Source organism: Ochotona princeps, chromosome 21 (genome assembly GCF_030435755.1).
Source record: "Ochotona princeps isolate mOchPri1 chromosome 21, mOchPri1.hap1, whole genome shotgun sequence".
Classification (NCBI taxonomy): domain Eukaryota; kingdom Metazoa; phylum Chordata; class Mammalia; order Lagomorpha; family Ochotonidae; genus Ochotona; species Ochotona princeps.
Window position 1 is genome coordinate 10,774,452 of NC_080852.1, and position 21,340 is coordinate 10,795,791.

Here is a 21,340-nt window from a genome sequence, read left to right on the forward strand (position 1 = left end):
AGTTCTAAGCTCCTGGCTTTGGCCTAAACCACCACTAGCCACTGCAGTCATTTGGGGAATGAACCAACAGAAATAAGATCTCTCTCTCCTTTTTTTTCTCCCTCTCTTTCTCTCGCTGTTTCTCTGACACTCAGCCTGTCATATAAATAAGCAAAACAAAAATAAATATAAATAGGCTTAGTCATGATCCACTATTTGCTAGAAAACTTTTATTCCCCTGTACTTGGAAATCAAACCTGGAATTCACTTCACTGGTATGGTGTCTTGGTCAATGAAACCAACAAGACAAAAACAAAATTGAGATGTCCATTGTGTTCCTGTAACTTGGTGATTGAATTGGTTATCCAGCTAACTTAGCCAGAAGGGTGTCAAAACAGGACACGATGGTGTTTCATGTTACCTGTGTGCACTCAGCCACATCATCTGACTCCCTTCCCTGGTTCTCTTTGTTTATCCATGACAGCCATGGAACCCCACTGAAGGATCTCATTACCTTTCTCTTGAAGGAGATCCCTCTCTCAGGTGTTAGTTTGCCCAGGCCCTCTAATGTTACCTCAGTTGCCATGGTTGGAAGCAAGAGAAATGTGCTGTCCTGGGCAGACAGCAGTTTCTGAAGAACTTTCACATTTCAAGAATGAAATTTTGGAGGTTTTTTGTTTTGTTTTTTAGACTTATTTATTTACTTGAAAGGCAGACTTACAAGGGGGAAAAAAGAGAAAAACAGAGAAATCTTTCATCCACGGTTTACCTTCCACTGTAAATGGTTGCAATGGCCACAGTTGGGTTCAGACCAAAGGCAGGAGCCGGGAGTTTCATCTGGGTCTCCCATGTGAGTGGTGGGGACCAAAGCACTCAGACCACATTTTGCTGCTTTTCCCAATCTTTTAGCAGAGAGCTGGATTAGAAGAACCAACACCCATATAGGATGCCTACATCACAGGCACCAACACTCCCACAACACCATAACGCTGGCTCCTAGAGTCCTTGCTGAGAACAAGGCAAACAGTATGTATTTTTTTCCTGTAATATTTATTTATTTATTTGAGGGAAAGGCAGGTAGACAAATAGTTCCCATTTGCTGATTCACTCCCAAAAACCCACAGAGGCCAGGGATGCTGGGTGGAGCTGGGATCAGTCCAGGTCTTGCCATGTGAGTCAGCACTGCTGCTTCTCATATGGTATGCACTTGCAGGTACATGTAACCAGGAACCAGAGCTAGGACTCGGACCCGGGTAGCCTAATGTAGGATCTAGTATTTTCACTGCTAGGCCAAATGCCCTCCCCTAGGTAGTGCAGTTCTTAATTGAGGCATTATTTGGTACACAGCACAAGCAAGCTCAGTGACATTGGCAGTCAGTAGTAAAACACGAACAATGTTGCTATGGATTTCTAGAACAGTAGCTGTTAAATGGATGATGGGATAGCTGAGGACTGGGATGCGGGTGGAAGGTAAAAGAATGCTGCTGGGCTTTGCCAAGTCGCGCATTCTCTTCTCACTGGAACAAGATCTTAGTAGACCCCACTCCTTTACCCTCCTCCACCAGGAAACGTTGGGGCTGCTTGCATAACTGCAAAAGTCACAAATGATTTGGGTGTTCGCGCCCCACTCTCCGGACCTGTCTGTGCCTGGCGCTTTAGTTCCTCACGTCAGTGTTTTACATGTTTTATGACCTGCTAAGGTGGAGAAAGATTTGGCAGCATCTGGGTAAGTCTCTGCATTAGGTCTCGGTGTATCTGTCTGCTGAAGCTCATTTACTAAATTGAAAAGGTTTCAGTGTACAGTGCTGTGCAGGTGGCTCAAAGTTCAGACGAGGCAAAAGGAGGGATGAGGTGGCAGTCATTTCCTAATTATTTATTCACCTCTGGTTTTCTTAATATCCCAAACAATCCGCTTTTTCTCTTCTCTAAGATTCCAAAACAAATTTTATTCTTTTTTTTCCCCCTGAGTTCGGCTTAAGTTTAAGCTCAGAGATATTCTTGAGTTCCCATCAAGCCTCCCTGTCATCCAGTGAGTGTTTTTTCTTATGAACTTCAGGAATTTACCCTTTCAAAAATTTAATCTTGATCAGCAGCCAACCTCACCTGTTGGATTCATCGCTTCTTCACCTTTCACCAGATTAGGAACCAGTGTGTCTTGCTGGGAAAGAAAGAGGGCCACTGAATGCCTGCAATCCACCGGGCTTCTCTTTGGTTTTGTAATCTGTCTCTGCAGATGATAGGCGAGCTTTGAATTCCAAGGCTTTGGGCCTGTCAACTTCTGAGGATCCTGTGCCTCAAGTTTCAGCCAGGGAATCTGGATGAGAGATTATGGAATTCGTTTGTTTTCATTTGTAAAATGAGGGGAAACACTAGTCATTAGCAGTGCTGGCAGTCTGATATCCTGAGGTCTCTCTCTCTCTCTTTTTTTTTTTATAACATTTAAAAAGATTTGTTTGGTTTTGAGAACCATAATGAAATCACTTGGAAACCTAAGAGGAAAGCATAATTTCCTCAGAAATCCTGAGCAGAATATTTTTGTACTCCTGCCTGCTGGACACTAGCTTTCAAACCACTTTACTCCCCCCCAGGCAGCCACTTGGTATCACTAGAAAATGCTTCAGCTCGGTTCCAACGCAGAATGGGGAAGGCGGAGGCAGGGTCGGCTCCAGGCCTGTAAGTGAGGTTCATGCATTTCAACACTGTGCCCTTTTAAGTACTAATTATGCAAGGCTTAGCAGGGGGCAGGTTGTGTGGAATTGATTTTGCTTGTGTTGATGCTTACAAGCTAATATAGTTTTAAACCCTTTTTCTTTTTTTAAAGTATAGATCCATCTATGCCACTCTATGTGATGCAATAATGGTATTTACATATATCCATGCACTCTCAAATATAAAGACACATGTGAGTATTATTGAAAGAGACAGTGCGCCTTGTACAAACATGTATCCCTACCAGGCTACTGAGAAAACACTCTTATGAACCAAAACCCGGAACTCCAGTTTTCCTTTGGGATCTTAAAGGGCTAAATAATAAAAGGACAGAAAAACAAATGATTCCATCAAACCTCAATATAACTAACAGAATTTTAGTCATCTAAGCATTTGCTGTAATTAGTGTTTAAGGTGTCCCAGTTTCTTGGCGATGATAGAAAAGCCGAAAAATACCACTTAACGATCTGTAATGGTGTAAATATTAACTCAATGATGTGTTTACTGGCATAACAGTGAATTTATATGTTAATAATATTTTCATTATGTATGTACTGAAATAATTGTGCTATGACACAGAGAAAATATTTTTATGAAAACAACAAATCTAGGGGGAAAAAAAACCCTGCAAGAGTAGAAATGAACTTAGAGATATTTTGTGTATTTAGAAGTTGTCTGAATTTTCAGCTTCCAAGTCGTACTGTTCCTTTCTGAGTATGGACTGCTCTGTAAACAAAATATCCCAAAGCAAACACACACACACACACACACACACACACACACACAGAGTGCAGCTTCCCCTTTACCCTCAGCGCAGCTCTCCTTGCCTCCCCCTTTCCCCAGCAATGGTACGACCTGCATTTGATGGTAAACTGGAGGTGCCAAGCTGTGACAGTTTCCACAACTCCACAGCCATTTGCTACAAGCCAGAGCAGCCCCAGCTTCAGTGATGTTTTCCTTTTCCACCGACAGGGACAGATCGAAGTAGACAGCGAGACCATCTTCAAGTTAGCAGCGCTCATTTTGCAGGTAAGAATGGACCAGCTCCCTTTTGTTTGTGGGGTTTTGTTAACTGGCCGCAACACTCAAACTCCTGCATGCATTAGTGTCAGATGGGATTATTATTATCATTTTTTTTTTTAGCCAATTGATTGTTTGCCCGCTGTCTTACACAGTGTTTGTGGGAGCTGCAATGTGTGTGAAACCATGGGTCCATAAAGTGAATGAAGTTTAGCCGGCTCCCAGGGAAGAGTTGAGACCAATATTCTTGGCAGACAGCTCTGGGTTACTTGGATCTGGGAGACAGCAGTTGTTCTAACAGCTGTAATTTTCCTTTAAATTTAGTAACTTTTCTATGCATTTTCCTGAGATTGTATAAAAGAGGCTTGAATTCTTCAAAGCATATAGTATTCAAACACAGGCAATTTCCGTGCTTGGTTTAAAAAGTAAGGAGAAAGCAAATAGCACTGTTGATTTACCTGTGTCACTGCTTAAAAGTTCTGTGTCTGGTTGAAAAAGTGTGCCACTCCATTAAAAAAAAAAAAAAGCATTTGCTATGCAATCATGGAAACACATTGTGCTTTTACGTGTGTTCATTTGTGCTTTCTGTTAATAATAAGAAGCATTTCACAGATATTGGTGTTTCTTCTCCCAACCATGTAATCTCACCATGTCCTTCACTCAGATTCTTCAACACAAAAATGGGAAAAATTAGGGGGGAAATGACTACAAGTAAATAAAACATTTAGTTTTATTGTAAGCACATATTTATCATCTGTCTCTGTTTTTTAATTTCAGGAAGCCAAAGGAGATTACACCAGGTAATGTTCCTTTTCTGATATAACTGTGCAAAGCAACTCCCAGCTCAATCGCGTTTTTATGCTGTTACTTTAAATGACAATGAAAGCAAAATCCAAAGAAAGTAGACCCCCAGGCAGCAGAGCTCTCCTGCCCGCCAATAGAGGCCTATTCTTTTTGTGAATGAATCTGGGAGTGAACGTTTCTTGCTGTGTTTGAAGCCAGAGCAACAGTGTGTTATAATAAGAAGCCCTCCACAGTTCTATTTTCTGGTCATCAATTAGCGAGATGAAATGTATACAGAGCCTTGGTAGCTTGCGTGGAGGTTTGAAAAACTTAACACCACTCCTGTTTTGGAAGAGTGATAATGTATGCGCAGCAAGATGAAATCCATTAGCTGCTTAGTTAAGGGATTAATTGGGGCTTTCTTCTGCAGCTGCCCAGAGGGGCCTCACCCTTTACACACTTGATCTAACAGTTGTGTTGTTGTGCTGACACTCACTGCAGCGAACTGCCTCACAGGCCACTGCCACAGGAGTGGTGTTTGCATTTGAACTCACCAAACTACCTGCTCGACTCTATCCTCATGCAATAGTTGCAGTTGGAAAAGTATAATTAAAAGGTGAGGTGAGGCCTCAGAGCAGAAGCCAATATCCCATTGGAAGCCTTACCCCTGCCCTGTTAATGTTCCACCATGGTAAACGTTACCCGGAAATGATTAACAGATCGCCCGGTACTCTCCCTCAATCAAGCCAGTGACTGGGGTGCCCCTTCACACACTGCACAAACAGTGGCTTCCAAACCTGAAATTCCCCAGTCTTAGAGGAATGCTTCAAAATCTCCAGGTCCTTACCTACCCCTTCAGTTTGGTAAAAGGATCAAGGACAGTCTTACATGTCAGCACTCCCTCGCCATTCTCTTCTTGGCTCCATTATGCATTTAGGTATGTTAAGAAACACTTTGAAGGACATCAAGGAAATCAACAAACAGGAGAGCTGAAGAGGATACATTTGTTTCTAGGTCATGAGTCAAGAGCTATGGCTGTGTGTCTGTTCTTGCCTGGAGGGACCACATTCCCTAAGATTATCAGATATGTGAGGAATGTCATCCCATTTATAGGGGGTGATTTTCAAGTCAGTTTGGAAATGAGGACATCAGGACAGCAGCTCACACTCTGTGCCGTGGGTTGCTAAACTTCGCTTACTACTTTCTGCCAATTAAGAATGTGATTCCCTCTGAGTCTCACTTTGCTCTTCAGTGAAATGGGATCTGGCCCATTGGACAGTAGTTGAGAATAAATGTCTGTAAACATGACCATGGCAGTAGGTGGCCATACGGTGTTATTATCCTTTGGTATTATTATTGCCCATTACACCGTTATCATAACAGTGTCTGGTCTGCTCTTTTGGCTGTATCTGAAGACACTTTTGAGGCTCAGGTAGGTCTGAAGAGGCTGCAAAAACCTGCCAGGGGAGAGAAGTTAATCTGATAAACCTTCCCTCAGGAGGGTCCCTAGCCTGTGGCAGAACACTTCCACAGTCCTTTCTTACCCCAGACATTTTAGCCCCAGGACTCCAAGGGGGGGGCGGTTAACTCTGTCCACACCCAGGCCAGTCCTTTTCCTGCACTTGTGCCTGTTCCTGTACTTTACTGAGGGATGGTATGGATGAAGCAGGAGCATAGCGTTTTGACCGTGATCTACACAAACCTGCAGCATCAGCCTGAACAAACCAGTTAACCTTTGGAGCCTTTGTGTCCACCTCTGTAAATTCTGGTCCATCAAAATGGCTGCTTTGCAAGGTGGTTTGAGGAGCTGAGTGACTTGGAAAGACTTTGTAAATTACAGTTTCACAAATCTGAACCGTCCCCTCCCCATTTTTAAGATTTCTTTGTTTGAAAAGCAAGTGAAAGGGAAAGATAGAGACTAAGAGACTCACCTGCTACCCATGGGTGCACTCCCCAAATGTTCACAGCAGCCAGAATTGGGCCAGGCCAAAGCAAGGAGCTCAGAATTCTGTCCTGTTCCCCAACATAGGTGGCAGGAGTCACCTGCTTTCTCAGGTGCATCAGTGTGAGGCTTGATGGGAAGCCGGGCAGCCAGGACTCCAACCAGCATTGTGACATCGCAACTCTGGCCCCACAGACAGGATGTTTCTCTTCCGTAATTCTATTGTAAAGCTAATTTAGGCAAAATGAAATGTTCTAGTGAAAGTATTCCGGAGAAAGTGTTCTGAAAGCAGATAGCTTCACCCAAACTCCAAGTCTGCCACTTTTAACCTGTGTAATCTTGAACAAGTTACTTTCTGTAAGACTCTCACTTCCTAGGTATAGTAGGAAGTACACACCACCATAGGCTTGCTATGAAGACTAAATTAATGAATATTTATGAAGTGTTTTAGAACCTTTCCTGCAATTGCCACTTTTAATATTCCATCGTGGGCACGATTTACCACTATCCTGTTGTTGATAAATACAAGTATTTTTTTCATTTGTTGCTAATATAAAGAAAGGTATGATGGATTTCTCTGTGTGTCTGGGACTGTCTGATAATTTTGTTCAGTGAAGTTTCTCAGGTGGGAACAATTGAAGGAAAATTTCCTAAAGGAGACAAAATAATGAAATGGATTTTGTGTATTCCTGATAATGCTAAGTTTGAAGTTTAGGAACTTAGGGGCAGATGTTAGGGTACACAAGTTCACCAGAACTTTGGGATACTCATGTCCCATTAGTTCTAGTGCAGGTTTCAGTCCCCACTTTGATCCAGCTTTCCACTGCTGCTTTTCAGGAAGCTCCTCCCACCCCCATGGGATACCTGGTTGGGGTTCCAAGTTCTGTTCCAGCCCTGGTGCTTGTCAATCCTTGAGGAATGAACCAGCAGAATGTCATTCTTCCTTCCAGATATATGAAAATAAAGTAACAAACATTTTGAAAAGACATAAAATAAATGATAGGAAATTCACAGCTTGTCCAGTACCACCTACTGAGGTCTACAATGTTAGCACTGAAGTACTCGGGCATCAAATGTGCAAGGATACATACAAACGAGGCCTTCCTCGCAGGAAGGGGCTTTCTGCCAAGGGCCATCTCAGTGTCCATTCCATGTTTCATATTTGTCTTGATTTCCATATTTGTGGAGGCAGCTCTCGGCTTTTAGTACATTACTGAGTTTGCTCAGGGAGATTTAAACACTGACCGGAAACTGTCCTCAAACACCTTTCTACACATGGGCAGTATATATTCTCCATTAAAGTAATAATTGAACATCTAATTCTTAGCACTGGCTGAGATACCTCCCTCTTCCCAAATGCAGCCTTTCCAAAGCTAAGGTCCCCAGCCTGCTCTACCATCTGACCTTTTATTTCGTCTGAGTTCTCAAAACATCACTAAGGGGTTCGACTTTCCCTTCACACCCTTTTAAGCATCTGTCAGACAGCTCACCCCTGTCCTTTCTTAGTCCTCATTCTCCCCATCAGCCTATCAAAGTGTGTTTGTGTGCCTATTGTTTACACCAACAATTGAGCGCTTATTATTGTTTAAAATGTCCATGCCTGATTTCATTCAATCCCACTACAATGATTGTCCACCTTCAACAAAGTAATTGGTGTAAAGTTAGATCCAAAGCGACTAGGTTGAATAGCCAGCCAGTTCCCAGATCTGTGCTAGGTTCATCACACACTATGGCCCACACGTAACTTCCTGTGATCTTCCAAAGACACCAATCTGACTGTTCACTTCTAAAAAATTTAACATTTTTTATTGCACATAGATGCTTTCTCCCCAATACCCAGTGCACATTCAAGATCCTACTTAATCAGCATTATATATTTGCTTTCCCATCTGCTGCTGATCGTATGCCCTAATATCTGTCCATGCCTTGCTGCTCGTTTTTCTCCCTGTAGCCTGTTCTACACTTGCCGTTAAGGCTTCGCCCAAATTCTTCCTCTAGAATTTACACACAAAAGCCCTGCCCTTCTTTTGCTTCCTGCCTTGTTTCCTTTAGAGTATTTTAAATGAACATTATCATAACCAGAGGAAACCCTGCTCTCTCAAAGTTAATTAAATTAGTGGAGTGGGGTCTTCCGGTTTCTTTAAATATCTGACAATCTGAATTTGCAAGTCAGCCCTTGAACTGCAAAGATAACAGGCTACTCTGGTAACACAACACAGGCAAACAGAATTCCTGAAAGTTGACACTGCAAGGAGGCAAAGACTTTATCACTGAGCTGCCAACCACAAGTGAGTTTGTACAAGCAAAGAGGGATTTTGTTTTGTTTTGGTTTTTGTTTTCTTGTTATTCCCAAAAGCTGGAAGTTACCAGGTAACAGTGGTTAGAGTACTTCTGATAGTAAGGAAAAGTGAGTGCCATTTTCAGGTCAGTGCTGGGTTAGGATAAGAGTGTATTAGCAGCTCTTTCTCTTCCTCTTCCCTTCCCCTTCCCCTTCCCTTTTTACCTGGCTCTCTCCTATTCTCCATCTTGCCCCCTTCCCCTGCTCTGGCAGCCCCTATCCTGCCACCATGGCAGGAGACGTGTCCCTTCTAGTTTTCTCTCCCGCCACGCCTCCCCCCCCTCCATTCCCGTTCCTACCCTGTAGATATGAAGGACCTCCTAAAGCGCGCGCACACACACACACGCACACACACGACTATATTAGCACCCAGATTCACTGGAGAAGGAAATATTGTACAACTAGAGTACAGCTGTTTTCCCTGGGAAAGGAACTTCCCTGAATGCCCTGGGAATACAAATTCATAAAATTATTTATTTATTTATTTATTTAAGGGGCAGAGAGACAGATGGCAGAGAACTCCCAGGTGCTGGTTCACCCCCACAAGTTCAGGAAGTCAGGAGCCTGAAACTTAATCCAGGTCTCCCATGTGAGTGGCAGGAGCCTAATTACGTGAGTCATCACTGCTTCCTCCCATTTGAAGGAAGGTCCAGTCTGCCAGAAGCCAGAAGCAAGAGTCAGAAGCACGAGCCATGTATTAAACTCATGCAACTCTGATATAGGAAGGCCAAGTGTCTGCCTCTCCAGGGCCTTTTAAATTTATATACATTAATAAAAAGCAGCAGTTTTCACACTGTATGCAGTGCTGAGTATTCTTTTTTTCCTGTTTTATTTTTTCTGAGTATTTTTTAAAACATTTATTTTTATTTTTATTGGAAAGCAGATTTACATAGAGAAGGAGAGAAAGATCTTCATCCAGTGGTTCACTCCCCAGATAGCCTCAATGGCCAGAGCTAAGCTGATCCAAAGCCAGTGGATGCAGGGTCCCAAGACTTTGGGCCGTCCTCTACTGCTTTCCTAGGCCACAAGGAGGAAGCTAAGTGGGAAGTGAAGCAAACAGGACACGAACCAGCACTCACATGGGATCCCGATGCTTACAAGGCAAGGTTTTAGCCACTGAGTCATCATACGAGACCCTGTGCTGAATATTTTAACTGAAAGAGAGTAATGAAGATAGCAGGAACTTTGACATAGAATTGTTTAGATTCAAATTCAGCCTCCAACACTGGAACTCAGTTTCTTTGACCCAGAAAATACTGTTGGACATTACCAATGGGATTAACACTCAGAGGAACCCTATTGCCATAGGCATGACTATTGTCTCCATGATAACTAGGTGAATTTCAAAATGGGTTTATGCCACCAAAATGAAATTAGATATATTTTAAATAAGTCTGTATTTGTTTATTTTAAAGGTGGAATAACAGGGGGAGAGAGATAAAAAGATCTTCCATCTGTCGATTCACTCCCTAAATGCCCATTAACAGGGCTGGGCCAGATCAAAACCAAGAACCAAAAACTCCATCCTGGTCTCTCACGCAGAAAATCACCAGGGTCTGGATTTATGGCTTGTTTAAAAGTTTTTTTTTTAAAGTTGTATTTGCTATATTTGCAGTGAGCGGACAGCTACAAGCTGTAACTTTGGTTTGCCTCAAGAATCAGTAAGTGGTAGCACATTGTCTTGTTAGCTGTGTTCAGGTCCTTTATGCAGCTAATCCAGTTTTGGTTGACCTGGTGTAAACTAGTTACAAAGGTAGACTGTCTCAATCAAGGAAAAACACATTCTGAGTAAATGAATCAGAAGTTCTGAAACCTGACCAGTTCTTGCCTTTCCTCCCCATTCCTTCCCCACATTCACTGACCTAGAGTCACATTTACTGCTTTCTTGCGGTGTGAGTTTGTTACTTCTCTTTAAATCTCGCTTTTTCCCATCTGTGAAATGGATGATAATAGCATAATACTCCTGTGGAGGAAGGCTTTCATCCAGCCCTGGGCACCCACTGAGTGTGAGCTGTGTCTTGCAGGAACATTTTTCTGCAGGGAGCAAACGAAACCACTGCTCCTGCAGCATCACTGTGGGTCGCCTCCCGGTGTCTTCTGAAACTGGTCCCCTGAGCTGTCCACCAGACGACCTGGCCCAGCATCCTGGAGCATCTTCCGTTTTAAATTGTTGGTTACTGTCCTTTTCTTGAAAATCTGTTTAGTTTCATATTCTATTGCAGTGACTCATAAATAATTAGTTACATGCAGGTTGCTGGGCCTCAGGCTCAATATTTCTGATTCAGAGGGTCTGGGATGGCACCTGGGAATTTGCATTTCTTTCTTTTTTTTTTAAGATTTATTTTGTTTTTATTGAAAAGGGATATTTATAGAGAGAAGGAAAGACAGAGAGAAAGATCTTACATCTTGTTAGTTCAATCCCCAGATAGTCACAGCAGACAGAACTGAGCTGATTCAAAGCCAGGATTCAGGGGCTTCTGTCATCCTCTATTGCTTTCCCAGGCCACAAGCAGGGAGCGGGATGGGAAGTGGAGCAGCCAGAACATGAACAGACACCCATATGGGATCCCTGTGCTTGCAAGTGGGAAGGACTTAGCCAATTGGGCCCAGGGTTTGTATTTCTTATTGTCAGATAATGCTTATCTGCTGGCCTGGGTGCTAGGAGAGAAGGTCCTTTGATGGGGTTACTTTGCTCTAAACCCCAACATAAGCTAAGACTTTAAGTCAAAAATAGATTGACCCGACATAATTGATTCAGAGTAGAGCAACAAAATGAGTTGTTACTCTGGGTGCTGCAGGGCTGACGGGGAGCTAAACTCGCTGCCTCTTTTGAGCATGGCCAGCCACATGGCACTAGCCTGGGAAAGATCCAAACCAAGGCTCCTACTGAATGTCTGTTGTTTCCACACTAGTGTGAAGTTCAAACACCTTAAGAGCCATAGTAGATAGCAACTGTGCTATTTCTTGTGTTTGTCACGTTTGAGCTCCATTTAGGGTGGGCATTGAGGCTTAGAAGATTAAGCTTCCTCTTGGGATGCCATTTAGAGTGCCGGTTCTAGTCCTAGCTACTCAGGGCTTCCAATCCACCGTCCTAGTAATGTGCCTGGAAACACAGCAGAAGATGGCCCAAGTACCTGGGTCCCTACACCCATGTGGGAAACCTATATGGAGTTCCAGGCTCCTGGCTTCAGCCTGGCCCAGCTGTGGCTATTGAGGGTACTTGAGAAGTGAACCAGTGGATCTCTGTCTCATTCTCTCTTTCTTTCTGTTTTTCTGCCTTTCAAATAAATTTCTTTTTCTTTTTTTCTTTTAGGATTTACTTGAAGGTCAGAATTAGAGAAAGGGAAGGAGAAGCAAAGAGATTTTTCATCTTCTGGTTCACTCCCCAAATAGCCTTAACAGCTCAGGGGTAGGCCAGACCAGAGCCAAGAGCCTCCTCTAGGTCTCCCAAGTGGATGATGGAGCCCAGACATTTGAGCTGTCTTCTGTTGCATTTCTCATTAGCTTAGCAGGGAGCTATATAGGAAGTGGAGCAGCCAGGACACACTGTTAGCCCCTCAGATAAATGCTTTTTTTTTTTTTTTTTTAAGATTTATTTATTTTCATTGGAAAGTCAGATTTACAGAGAGAAGGAGAGACAGAGAGAAAGATCTTCCATCTGCCAATTCACTCTCCAAGTGGCTGCAACAGCCAGAGCTGAGCTGATCTGAAGCCAGGAGACAGGAGTTACTTCTGAGTCCCTTGTGGGTGCAGGATCCCAAGGCTTTAGGCTATCCTCCACTTCATTTTCACAAGCATGCCACAAGCAGGAAGCTGGATGGGAAGTGGAGCATCCAGGATACGAACCAGGACTCATATGGAATCCCAGCACATGCAAGGCAAGGACTTTAGCCACTAGGCTACCATGCTGGCCCCAAATAAATATTTCTTTTGGAGATCTCTATCTGGAATTAGTGGAGAGAAATTTACTGTTACAAATTGCTAGTTACTAACTAGATGATCAGCTTTATTCATCAGCAAAAGCCAAGTTCCATGGATAACATAAATAAATATGATTCTCTGCTTTAATGAAGGGCAACGTGAAGGCAGTCTGGCTGGTGAAAGGCAACATGTTCCCAACAACTGTTAGCAACTATCAACTTTGAACTGCTAATCACCTAGGTATTGATCAATACCAGGACATGAGTCAGTGAAGTTTGTGAATTCTTGTTGAAACCAAGATCCCTTTAATATTTACATGTTAAGGCAAGTTGTCATCCCTGAATGTTGCACCCTGCTGAAACTGTTGACCAGTGGAGTTCTCACCTGTTGCCTGTATACTTTGCTAATTTTTCAAGATCATTGACCACCTCTTGTCTCTTCAGAATAGCACCAGTTGTTGATGGTCGCCACAGGACTATACAAACAAGAAGAAGGCAATGACCTCTCAGTGGGGCCTAGGTTAGGCAACACCAGAAAGCTAGCTGATGTTTCTAATGAGCTCCATTCCTAATAAGCTAAAAACTTGAAAAATCAGTCTTTGTAATATGTGTAAAATGGGGTTTCTTGCCTTGCCCTCAGAAGCCCTCTTCTCATCAATCCTTTGGTTAATTTCTGGTGATCTTTAGGCCTTGTGGTATTGTTAACATTCATTAATAACATGCCTAGGCCTTTATCTTGAGTGTTCAAATAAGCATCCAACTGTAGCTTTGATAACGCTGAATATAACAGGGTATTTCAGAAATATTTCAGAAAATGAAATTGTAAGACAAATATTTTTGTACCAAATTAAGCTATATAATAATCTAATTTCCAGGAGCCTTTTGAGGAACTTTCGTGCGTTTATCTGAAATAGAGATTGTGAACCCTACTTAAGTGTGGATGAGAAAAGAACTACAATTCTGAATCAACTTTTTAAATGAATCTAATTTCTTTATGAGGTTATTTCTGCAGAGATCTCTGTTTGATCATAGAAGTATTTAAGAAGACCTTTTCATGCACCTTTGACATTGAGAAGAAATGAAATTTGGGGCTTGGGTTTTATTTTGTTTTGTTTATTTACCTGCAAGATAAAATTACAAATAGACACAGAGGTCTCCATCTGCTGGTTCACTCCCTAAATGTCCACAATGGCCATAGTTGAGCCAGGCTGAAGCCAGGAACCTAGAATTTTATCTGGGTTTCCTACATGGATTGCAGGGGCCAAAATACTTTCCTAAGCATTAGCAGGGAGCTGAATTGCAAGTGGAAAAACTGGCACTCAAGCCAATGTCTATATGGGATGCTGGCATCACAGGCAGCAGCTTAACCATGTGCCATGATACCATCCCCTCTTTGTTTTATTTTTCTCATTTTTGCTTTAACTGCCCTAGAAGCCTAGGGGTGCTCCCACATCAGCAACAGCCTTCATTTTCCTTAGGAAAAGTTAGCAACCACTTTTTTGCTAACTGCTGCACTGCCGCCCACTCCAGCCTGAGTGGCAGGTGGCTGATTGTTGCTGTGAGTAAGCTCTCAGTTAACCACAAGCAGGTGCACACATTTGCTGGGGAGTGACTTTTTCTCCACAAGTGCTTCAGTATGTACAAAATGTGGGCCTTGGTTTTGCAAAACATGTGGCTTTCTCAAAAACAAGCAAGGTTGGCATGTTCCCAGATAGGGCTTTTGAGGTCAGCAAAGAAAAATGGCTCCTGGAAGGGGACTTGAAAAGGCACAAAGGAGTGACTGCCTGAAAAAGTTGCAAGGCTTCCTTCTAGAAAGCTATGGCAACAGGAATCTGGAATGTCTATGGGAGGGTGGCAAGCCCAGACAATCAGATAAAATGCAAGCAGCATCTTCATTGTGACATCTAAATTCTTGCTGAATTGTTGGGGGAAAGCAACTTTAGGGTTTTTTTTTTTTTTTTTTTTTTCCCTGAAAAGCAGCAAGTGAAAGAGATTTATAGACAGCCTCTCTGGCTGGGACCTAGAGAAACCAGTCCCCTGTGGCACCTCTGGTCAAGTGCATCTTTAAAATAACATATCTCCTGCCATTAGGGTCAGGAATGTTCATACAGGGTCAGTGCTTTTATTGCTAGTGAAAGGCAGAGACATCCCGGTGGAGGCCTGCTCATGTCCCCCCGCCCCCGCTGCTTTCAGGCCCTCCCTCTGGACTTTGAGGTTGATGGGGAATCTTGTAAACACACACACTGCCTGCCCAGCCAGCCAGGGAGAGACCTCTGAGCTGAGGCCAAACCCCACTGCCTTTGCAATACACAGGGATCCACTCGGCCTCAGGCTGCCAGGGAAATTCCTGAGGAGGGTGAACAAGACTCGGGAACTGTCTGTCCACTCAAGTGTGAAATCCTGTTTGTTCCTAAACCCTGAAAATGGTCAGGATTAACCTCCCAGAAAAATGTGCCAATGTTTCTAGTACCCAGGTGGGTTTATTGTTTTGGTCAGTAAGTTCTAACTTCTTGCCATTTAAAGGGGGAGATCCTGCAATGCTTATTCAAGAGATTAGATCACAGACAAAAGCATAGAACATCTATGTCTAGGATAAAGAATCAACTAGAAAGGGCATCCCCGGTGCTGTCAGACCCTCATGCCTTCATTGTGTGTTGTATCTGCCTTGCCCCCTGCCCTCCTCAGCCCACCCCAGCCTACCCGTAAGTTCCCTTTACTCAGCAGCACTCTGACCCAGGTACACATTTTCTTATACATCTTCATAGTTGGATCCACCTGTAAGAGCTTCAAAATGTTTTTAGGAAATGTGTACAATTTTTAATGCCATTTTTCATAAGCTCTTGTAGCTCCCTCACACATGATTGTAGCTCCATTTTGCTCGCTTTGAACTTCTGCACATGAAATTGTGAAGTTGTAATCTTGGAGCTTGGCTCAGTGCTTATGTATGTTGTGTGTTGCATGGTCTATTTTCTTTTCTGTATGGTATTCCATTGTATGAAAATACATATATTTCTTTCGTATCATTTCTATTTTTAGGTTGGGTTGTATTTTTATTTTGGGTTGTTTCCCTTTTTGTCTTAATGTGAACTCTTCTTTTTTTTTTTTAAGATTTTAGTATTATTATTGGAAAGCCGGATATACAGAGAGGAGGAGAGACAGAGAGGAAGATCTTCCATCCGATGTTTTCACTCCCCAAGTGAGCCGCAACGGGCCGGTGCGCACCGATCCGATGCCGGGAACCTGGAACCTCCTCCGGGTCTCCCACGCGGGTGCAGGGTCCCAAAGCCTTGGGCCCGTCCTCAACTGCTTTCCCAGGCCACAAGCAGGGAGCTGGATGGGAAGTGGAGCTGCCGGGATTAGAACCGGCACCCATATGGGATCCCGGGGCTTTTAAGGCGAGGACTTTAGCCGCTAGGCCACGCCGCCGGGCCCTTAATGTGAACTCTTATAAACCTTATTCTTCTGTTGAAGTTTCTCTGCTGATAGACCTAGCAATAGATTAGTCATAAAATTTGAAAATTTCTAAAATGACGTTAACAATTAACACTCCAATTAGCAATGAATGAGGCTTCCTATTGCCTTAAATCCTTGTATGAAGTTGGTGTTGTCACCATTTCACCATTTTAAAAGTGTGGTACTCTTTTATGAGTAGATCATTGGTTGCTTAATTTTCATTTTCCAGGAAATGTAATGAAGTTAGGCCCTATTTTTGCCTATCTTTTGGGGCCATTTTGATTTCTAGTTCTGCGTACTGTTTATTGAAATGTTTAATCCATTTTTCTCCAAACTTGCCCGTCTTGTCCACTTCTTTTCCTTTTTATTTTATTGATTTGAAAGGCAGGATTACAGAGAGAGAAGGTCCTGGCTTCAGCCTGGCCCAGCCCTGGCTGTTGGGCCCATTTGGAGAATGATCTAGGATTTGGAAGCTCTTGCATTTACTAGGTCACTCCCCAAATAGCCATAACAGCTGGGACTGGACCAGGCCAAAGACAGGAGGCAGAAGTTTCATCTTGGTCTCCCACGTGGGATATCAGCATCACTTGTGGCAACTTAACCATTACACCACAACAGCAACCCTGTCTTTTTTTCTCTCCTTTAAAGATTTGTTTCATTTATTTGAGAAACAGAGTGACAGAGCAAGACAGAAATTCCATCTGCTGCTTCACTCCCCAAATGGCCGTAATTGCTAGGACTGGGACAGCCAAAGTCAGGAAGTAGTAACTGTGTACAAACCTCCCACGTGGATGACAGGGAACAAACTACTTCTGGTGTCATCCACTACTTTCCCAAGCCCATTACCAGAGTGCTGTGTTGGAAGTAGAGCAACCAGGAAGAACTGGTGCTCCAGTATGAGATGCCAGCATTGGAACATCTTCATGCCAGCTTGAAGTGGTGACTTGACCTACTACACCGTTAACACCAGGCTTCAATCATCTTTTTATTTTTTTTAAGGTTTATTTGCTTCTTTTTATGTATTAAAAGACAGAGTGACAGAGAAAGAAAAGAGTTCTTCCATCCATTGGTCTATTCCCCAAATGGCCACAATAGCCAGAGATGGGTCACCCCAAAGCTAAGAATCAGGAATTACATTCAGATCTCTTATGAAGGTGGTAAGGCTCATGCACCTAGGCCATTGACTGCTGCCTCCCAGGATGCATCAGCAGGAAGCTGATTGAGAAATGGACTAAGTAAGACTGGAAATGACTCTCTGATGGGATGCACATGTCTCAACCAGCAGCCTAATCCATGGAGCCATTATGTCTGTTCTAGCTGATTCCACACGGTTTACTGGCCTCAAGGCCAGTGAGGGGTTGTTGAAATTTCTCATTATCAGTAGGGTGTGTTGTTATGCTTTCACAGAGGATGTTTTGTAGTAATGTGGATGACCAGATTTGGAAGCATCTTAGTGTTTTCTAATGCAGAGAAGTCAAGATGTGCTCTTTCCTGAGGATGTCATCTTTTGTGATGGTCCAGATGCTGCTTTTGTCTGATTTATACTCTCCTTTATTCATCCACTGATCACAATACTCCCTGCTAATAACTTATCTCAAACTAGTAACCAAGGTGGAATACTACAAGCTGATTGTAATGGTCTGCTGGTTATTATTTTTTTTCCTTTAAGATTTGTTTATTTATGAAGTCAGCGTTATAGAGAAAGAGGTGTTCCCATGCTGTTTCACTCCCTAAATGGCTACAGTGACCAGCACTGGGCTAAGCCAAAACCAGTACCAGGATCTTCAGGCTCAACTTGTCACCCGTGTGGGTGGCAGGAGCCCAAACACGTGGGCCATCATCTACTACTTTTCCCAGGCCCATTAGCGGGGAGCTGGCTCGGAAGTGGAGCAGAATGAGATGCCAGTGTTCCAGGGAGTGGCTTTACCTAAGATGCCACACGCTAGCCGCTGCTGATAGGTTTTAAATGGCATGTTCATTGTTTGGGTTTTACTTTTTCTGTGACTTTTTTGTTATTGAATTAATATTTGGAATTTGGACTTATTTTACAAAAACATGCAGGATATGAAGTTGGCATTTGGTGAAGCCACCAAATTGTGAGTGCCAATTCAGGTCCCGGCTGCTCTACTTCTGATCTAACGCCCTGCTAATGCACCTGTGAAAGCTGCAGCTGGTGGCCCAAGTACTTGGGCTACTGCCGGTCATGTAGGAAACTAAGAAAAAGCTGGTTACTTGATTTCCCAAATGGGCCCTGACTCTTGTAACGATTTGGGGAATGAACTAGCATAAAGAAGATCTCTCAGGCTTGGTGGCGTGGCCTGGTGGCTAAGGTCCTCGCCTTGATCCCATATGGCCGCTGGTTCTAATCCTGGCAGCTCCACTTCCTCTCTATCTCTCCTCCTCTCAGTATGTCTGACTTTGTAATGAAAATAAAATAAATCTTAAAAAAAAAAAAAAGATCTCTCTATCTCTCCATCTCTCTCTCAATAAATAAATAAATATTTTTAAAAATACTGCAGTTAGGCAATGGTGGATCTTTATCTCCACATGGCAGAGACAACCTAGCAGTGAATTACTGGCATCCATAGGGGAAGCTGGCGGTTTCAGATGGTGGCTTCACCCACTTCACCTTGATACTAACCTCAAATGGCTGACTAAAAGACATAGACTGAACTCTCCTTAAAATGATCCCTAAGCTACTTTCTATTAATGTGCATTGGAGTTGCTTTTCAGTAACTGATTAATACCAAAATAAGGTCTTCATGAATGAATATTCATTGTTAATTAGGTGCTGCTTTGTAATTAATCTTTAATAATTTATTGATTTATTCAGACAGCGTTTCTTATCTTGCAACTGGGATGCATTCTTATTGTGTATAGTTAAAACTACTCTTGGAAATTCTTGAAGATGACATTGAAAACTAAAATTTCCTTCAGTATGTCCAACATAGACAGTGTTTCTCCGTAGCTATTTCCTGTTAGGTACTAACTACAAAAGCTGTTTGTGTTTTAACAGAGGTGGGTTAAATTCTAGAAAAACCTCATTGCTGTCGGATGCTTTTAGTATAAGGGACACAGAAAAATATCTTTTTCTTTAAAGATTTATTTAATTTTATTGTAAAGTCAGATATGTATGTAGAGGAAGATCTTCTGTCCATTGATTCACTCCCCAAGTGGCCACAATGAGCGGAGCTGTTCCACTCTGAAGCCAGGAGCCCAGATTCTCTTCTGGGTCTGCAACACGGGTGCAGGGTCCCAAGTCTTTGGGCTGTCCTCAGCGGTTTTCCCAGGCCACAAGCAGGGAGCTGGATGGGAAACAGGGCTGCCAGGATTAGAACCAGCGCCCATATGGGATCCCTGCATGTTCAAGGCGAGCACTTTATCCACCAGGCTACCACACTGGGCCCCAGATAATAACTTTATACTTCCATGTCTTATCTGTTCTTCACCATGAGTTTGTTGAAGAATGAAGGATAAAATTTCTCCCTCACTATTCTTCCCTCTCTTCTGCCCTACAACTGACTGTTTACATTAAGTTAAAAGCAACTATGTATGTCACATGGTATTGTTCTTACATGTTAGGCAGGCATATTTGTTAAATTAATAAGTTTATGCTAGCAGCTTCTAATCTAGTGAGATCCTGTTTTCAGCAAAATTAACAATAACCCACAGAAACAGGCAAATGCTAGACTGGAACATGGAAAACATACTGGTGAGTGGTTTTGATGATCAATAACAAAACCTGCTGTCCTGATTTTGCCATTTGTAGGATCTGTACATGCCTTTGCCCTTTGTAAAAAAAAAAAGAAAAATCACTGGCCAACTTCTTTTAAAACAAATGGACAGACGATAAAAGAAATTACTAAGAAAAATAAATATTAACCCAGGGTGTGACAGCTGACCTTTTATTATGAATAAACTGGATTGTGGCATATTTTAATTTTCAGGAAGCCCAAACCAGTTTCCCAAGATTGTCAGTGTGCTTAAGCCAGTGCAACTCAGGTTTCAAATGAATAGAAGGATTTATTCTGATGTAAGAACAGGTGCCGAGTGACTTTTTATTTCCTATAGTAATGTGGAAAGCTATTTGTTCACCTTCAAGAAAAGTCAAAAGCCTGGTTTGAAATGTGATGTTAAGTACAAGTCATAGAATCCCCATGCTAGTAACACTTACTTTCATTGTCTGTTTTTACTGAAAGAAAGTTTATGTAGAGTTTACTCAGTGAGTACACACTGTCCTGTGCTAAGTTCGGGGAAACTTGATAGCTCCAGAAAACAGCTTTTTGTGTGGGCATTAATGAAACACCTAAACTGATTAGATAACAAAAAGGACTGTTGTTTTTTTTTAAGTTTTGTGTTTGTACTTGTGAAGTCATAATTATTGGTGTAAATATGCATATGAGTAAAATACCTTCAATTGGTAATGTATGTGAGTATTTGTGAAATCTTATAAAGAGCTGTTTACTTAAACTCCTTTAAAAGACAGCTGGTTCATTCCAAAGAACTCCATCCTGGTGGAGTGCCATTTCTGCTACCTTCCCAGATACATGGAAAGTGAGCAGCTGGGTCTCAAACAGCCTAAAATGTGGGAGGTGGACTTTCCAGGCAGTAGCTTAACCCACTGCACCAGAGCACCGTCCCCAGGAATGAACAATTTATGATGTAGCATGGTACACTGTCGGCCAGACAGAGCCTGTCTGGGGCCATGTTTGGTTATCCCGTTTGATCTAGGCATGTGGAATGAATGGTGTGGAAGGAAATTCATCTTGTTTCAATATTCTGTTCTCCAGTTGTGGGGATGGGAAGACGATCAGCTTTAGCATTATGACTTACGTTGGAGCAAACTCCATGGAAGGTGAAAAGGGGGTGAGAGGGAGCTATGCCTTTCCAGAGTCAGAGGTGTTCCTCTGAGCTCTCAAGGACACTGTTCAGGGAATCTCTTGGAGAAAAGGGTCACAGAATACAACATTGAAGAACTTGGCCTTTGGAGCCCAACAGAGCAGGCTTCCTTCTGGCTTCTCCACACAAGACAAGGCATGAGCCAATGACTTAGTTTCTCTAAACCCCACTCTCTGCCCTGAGGAGAGTGAATAATAATAGTACCTCTCACCACGGAAGGTTGTGTTGAGCCTTATTTGAGATATATACTACTCAAAAAGAATGCCTAAACTTACTGACACTTAGTGACCTCCGCAA

General features: G+C 42.7%; 1 protein-coding gene across 2 annotated transcripts in view; it reads left to right on the forward strand.

The window, feature by feature from the left end:
- The window catches only part of FRMD4B (FERM domain containing 4B), a 196,963-nt gene that overhangs the window by 118,713 nt on the left and 56,910 nt on the right, over positions 1–21,340 (forward strand). For both annotated transcript variants that reach the window (XR_009247327.1, XM_058678496.1), the window contains exons 6-7: positions 3,661–3,717; positions 4,486–4,508. Coding sequence is in view for 1 of the 2 variants with exons in the window: in XM_058678496.1 (XP_058534479.1) it covers positions 3,661–3,717; positions 4,486–4,508 (80 nt within the window). In the remaining variant the exon portion in view is untranslated. The remainder of the gene's footprint in view (positions 1–3,660; positions 3,718–4,485; positions 4,509–21,340) is intronic.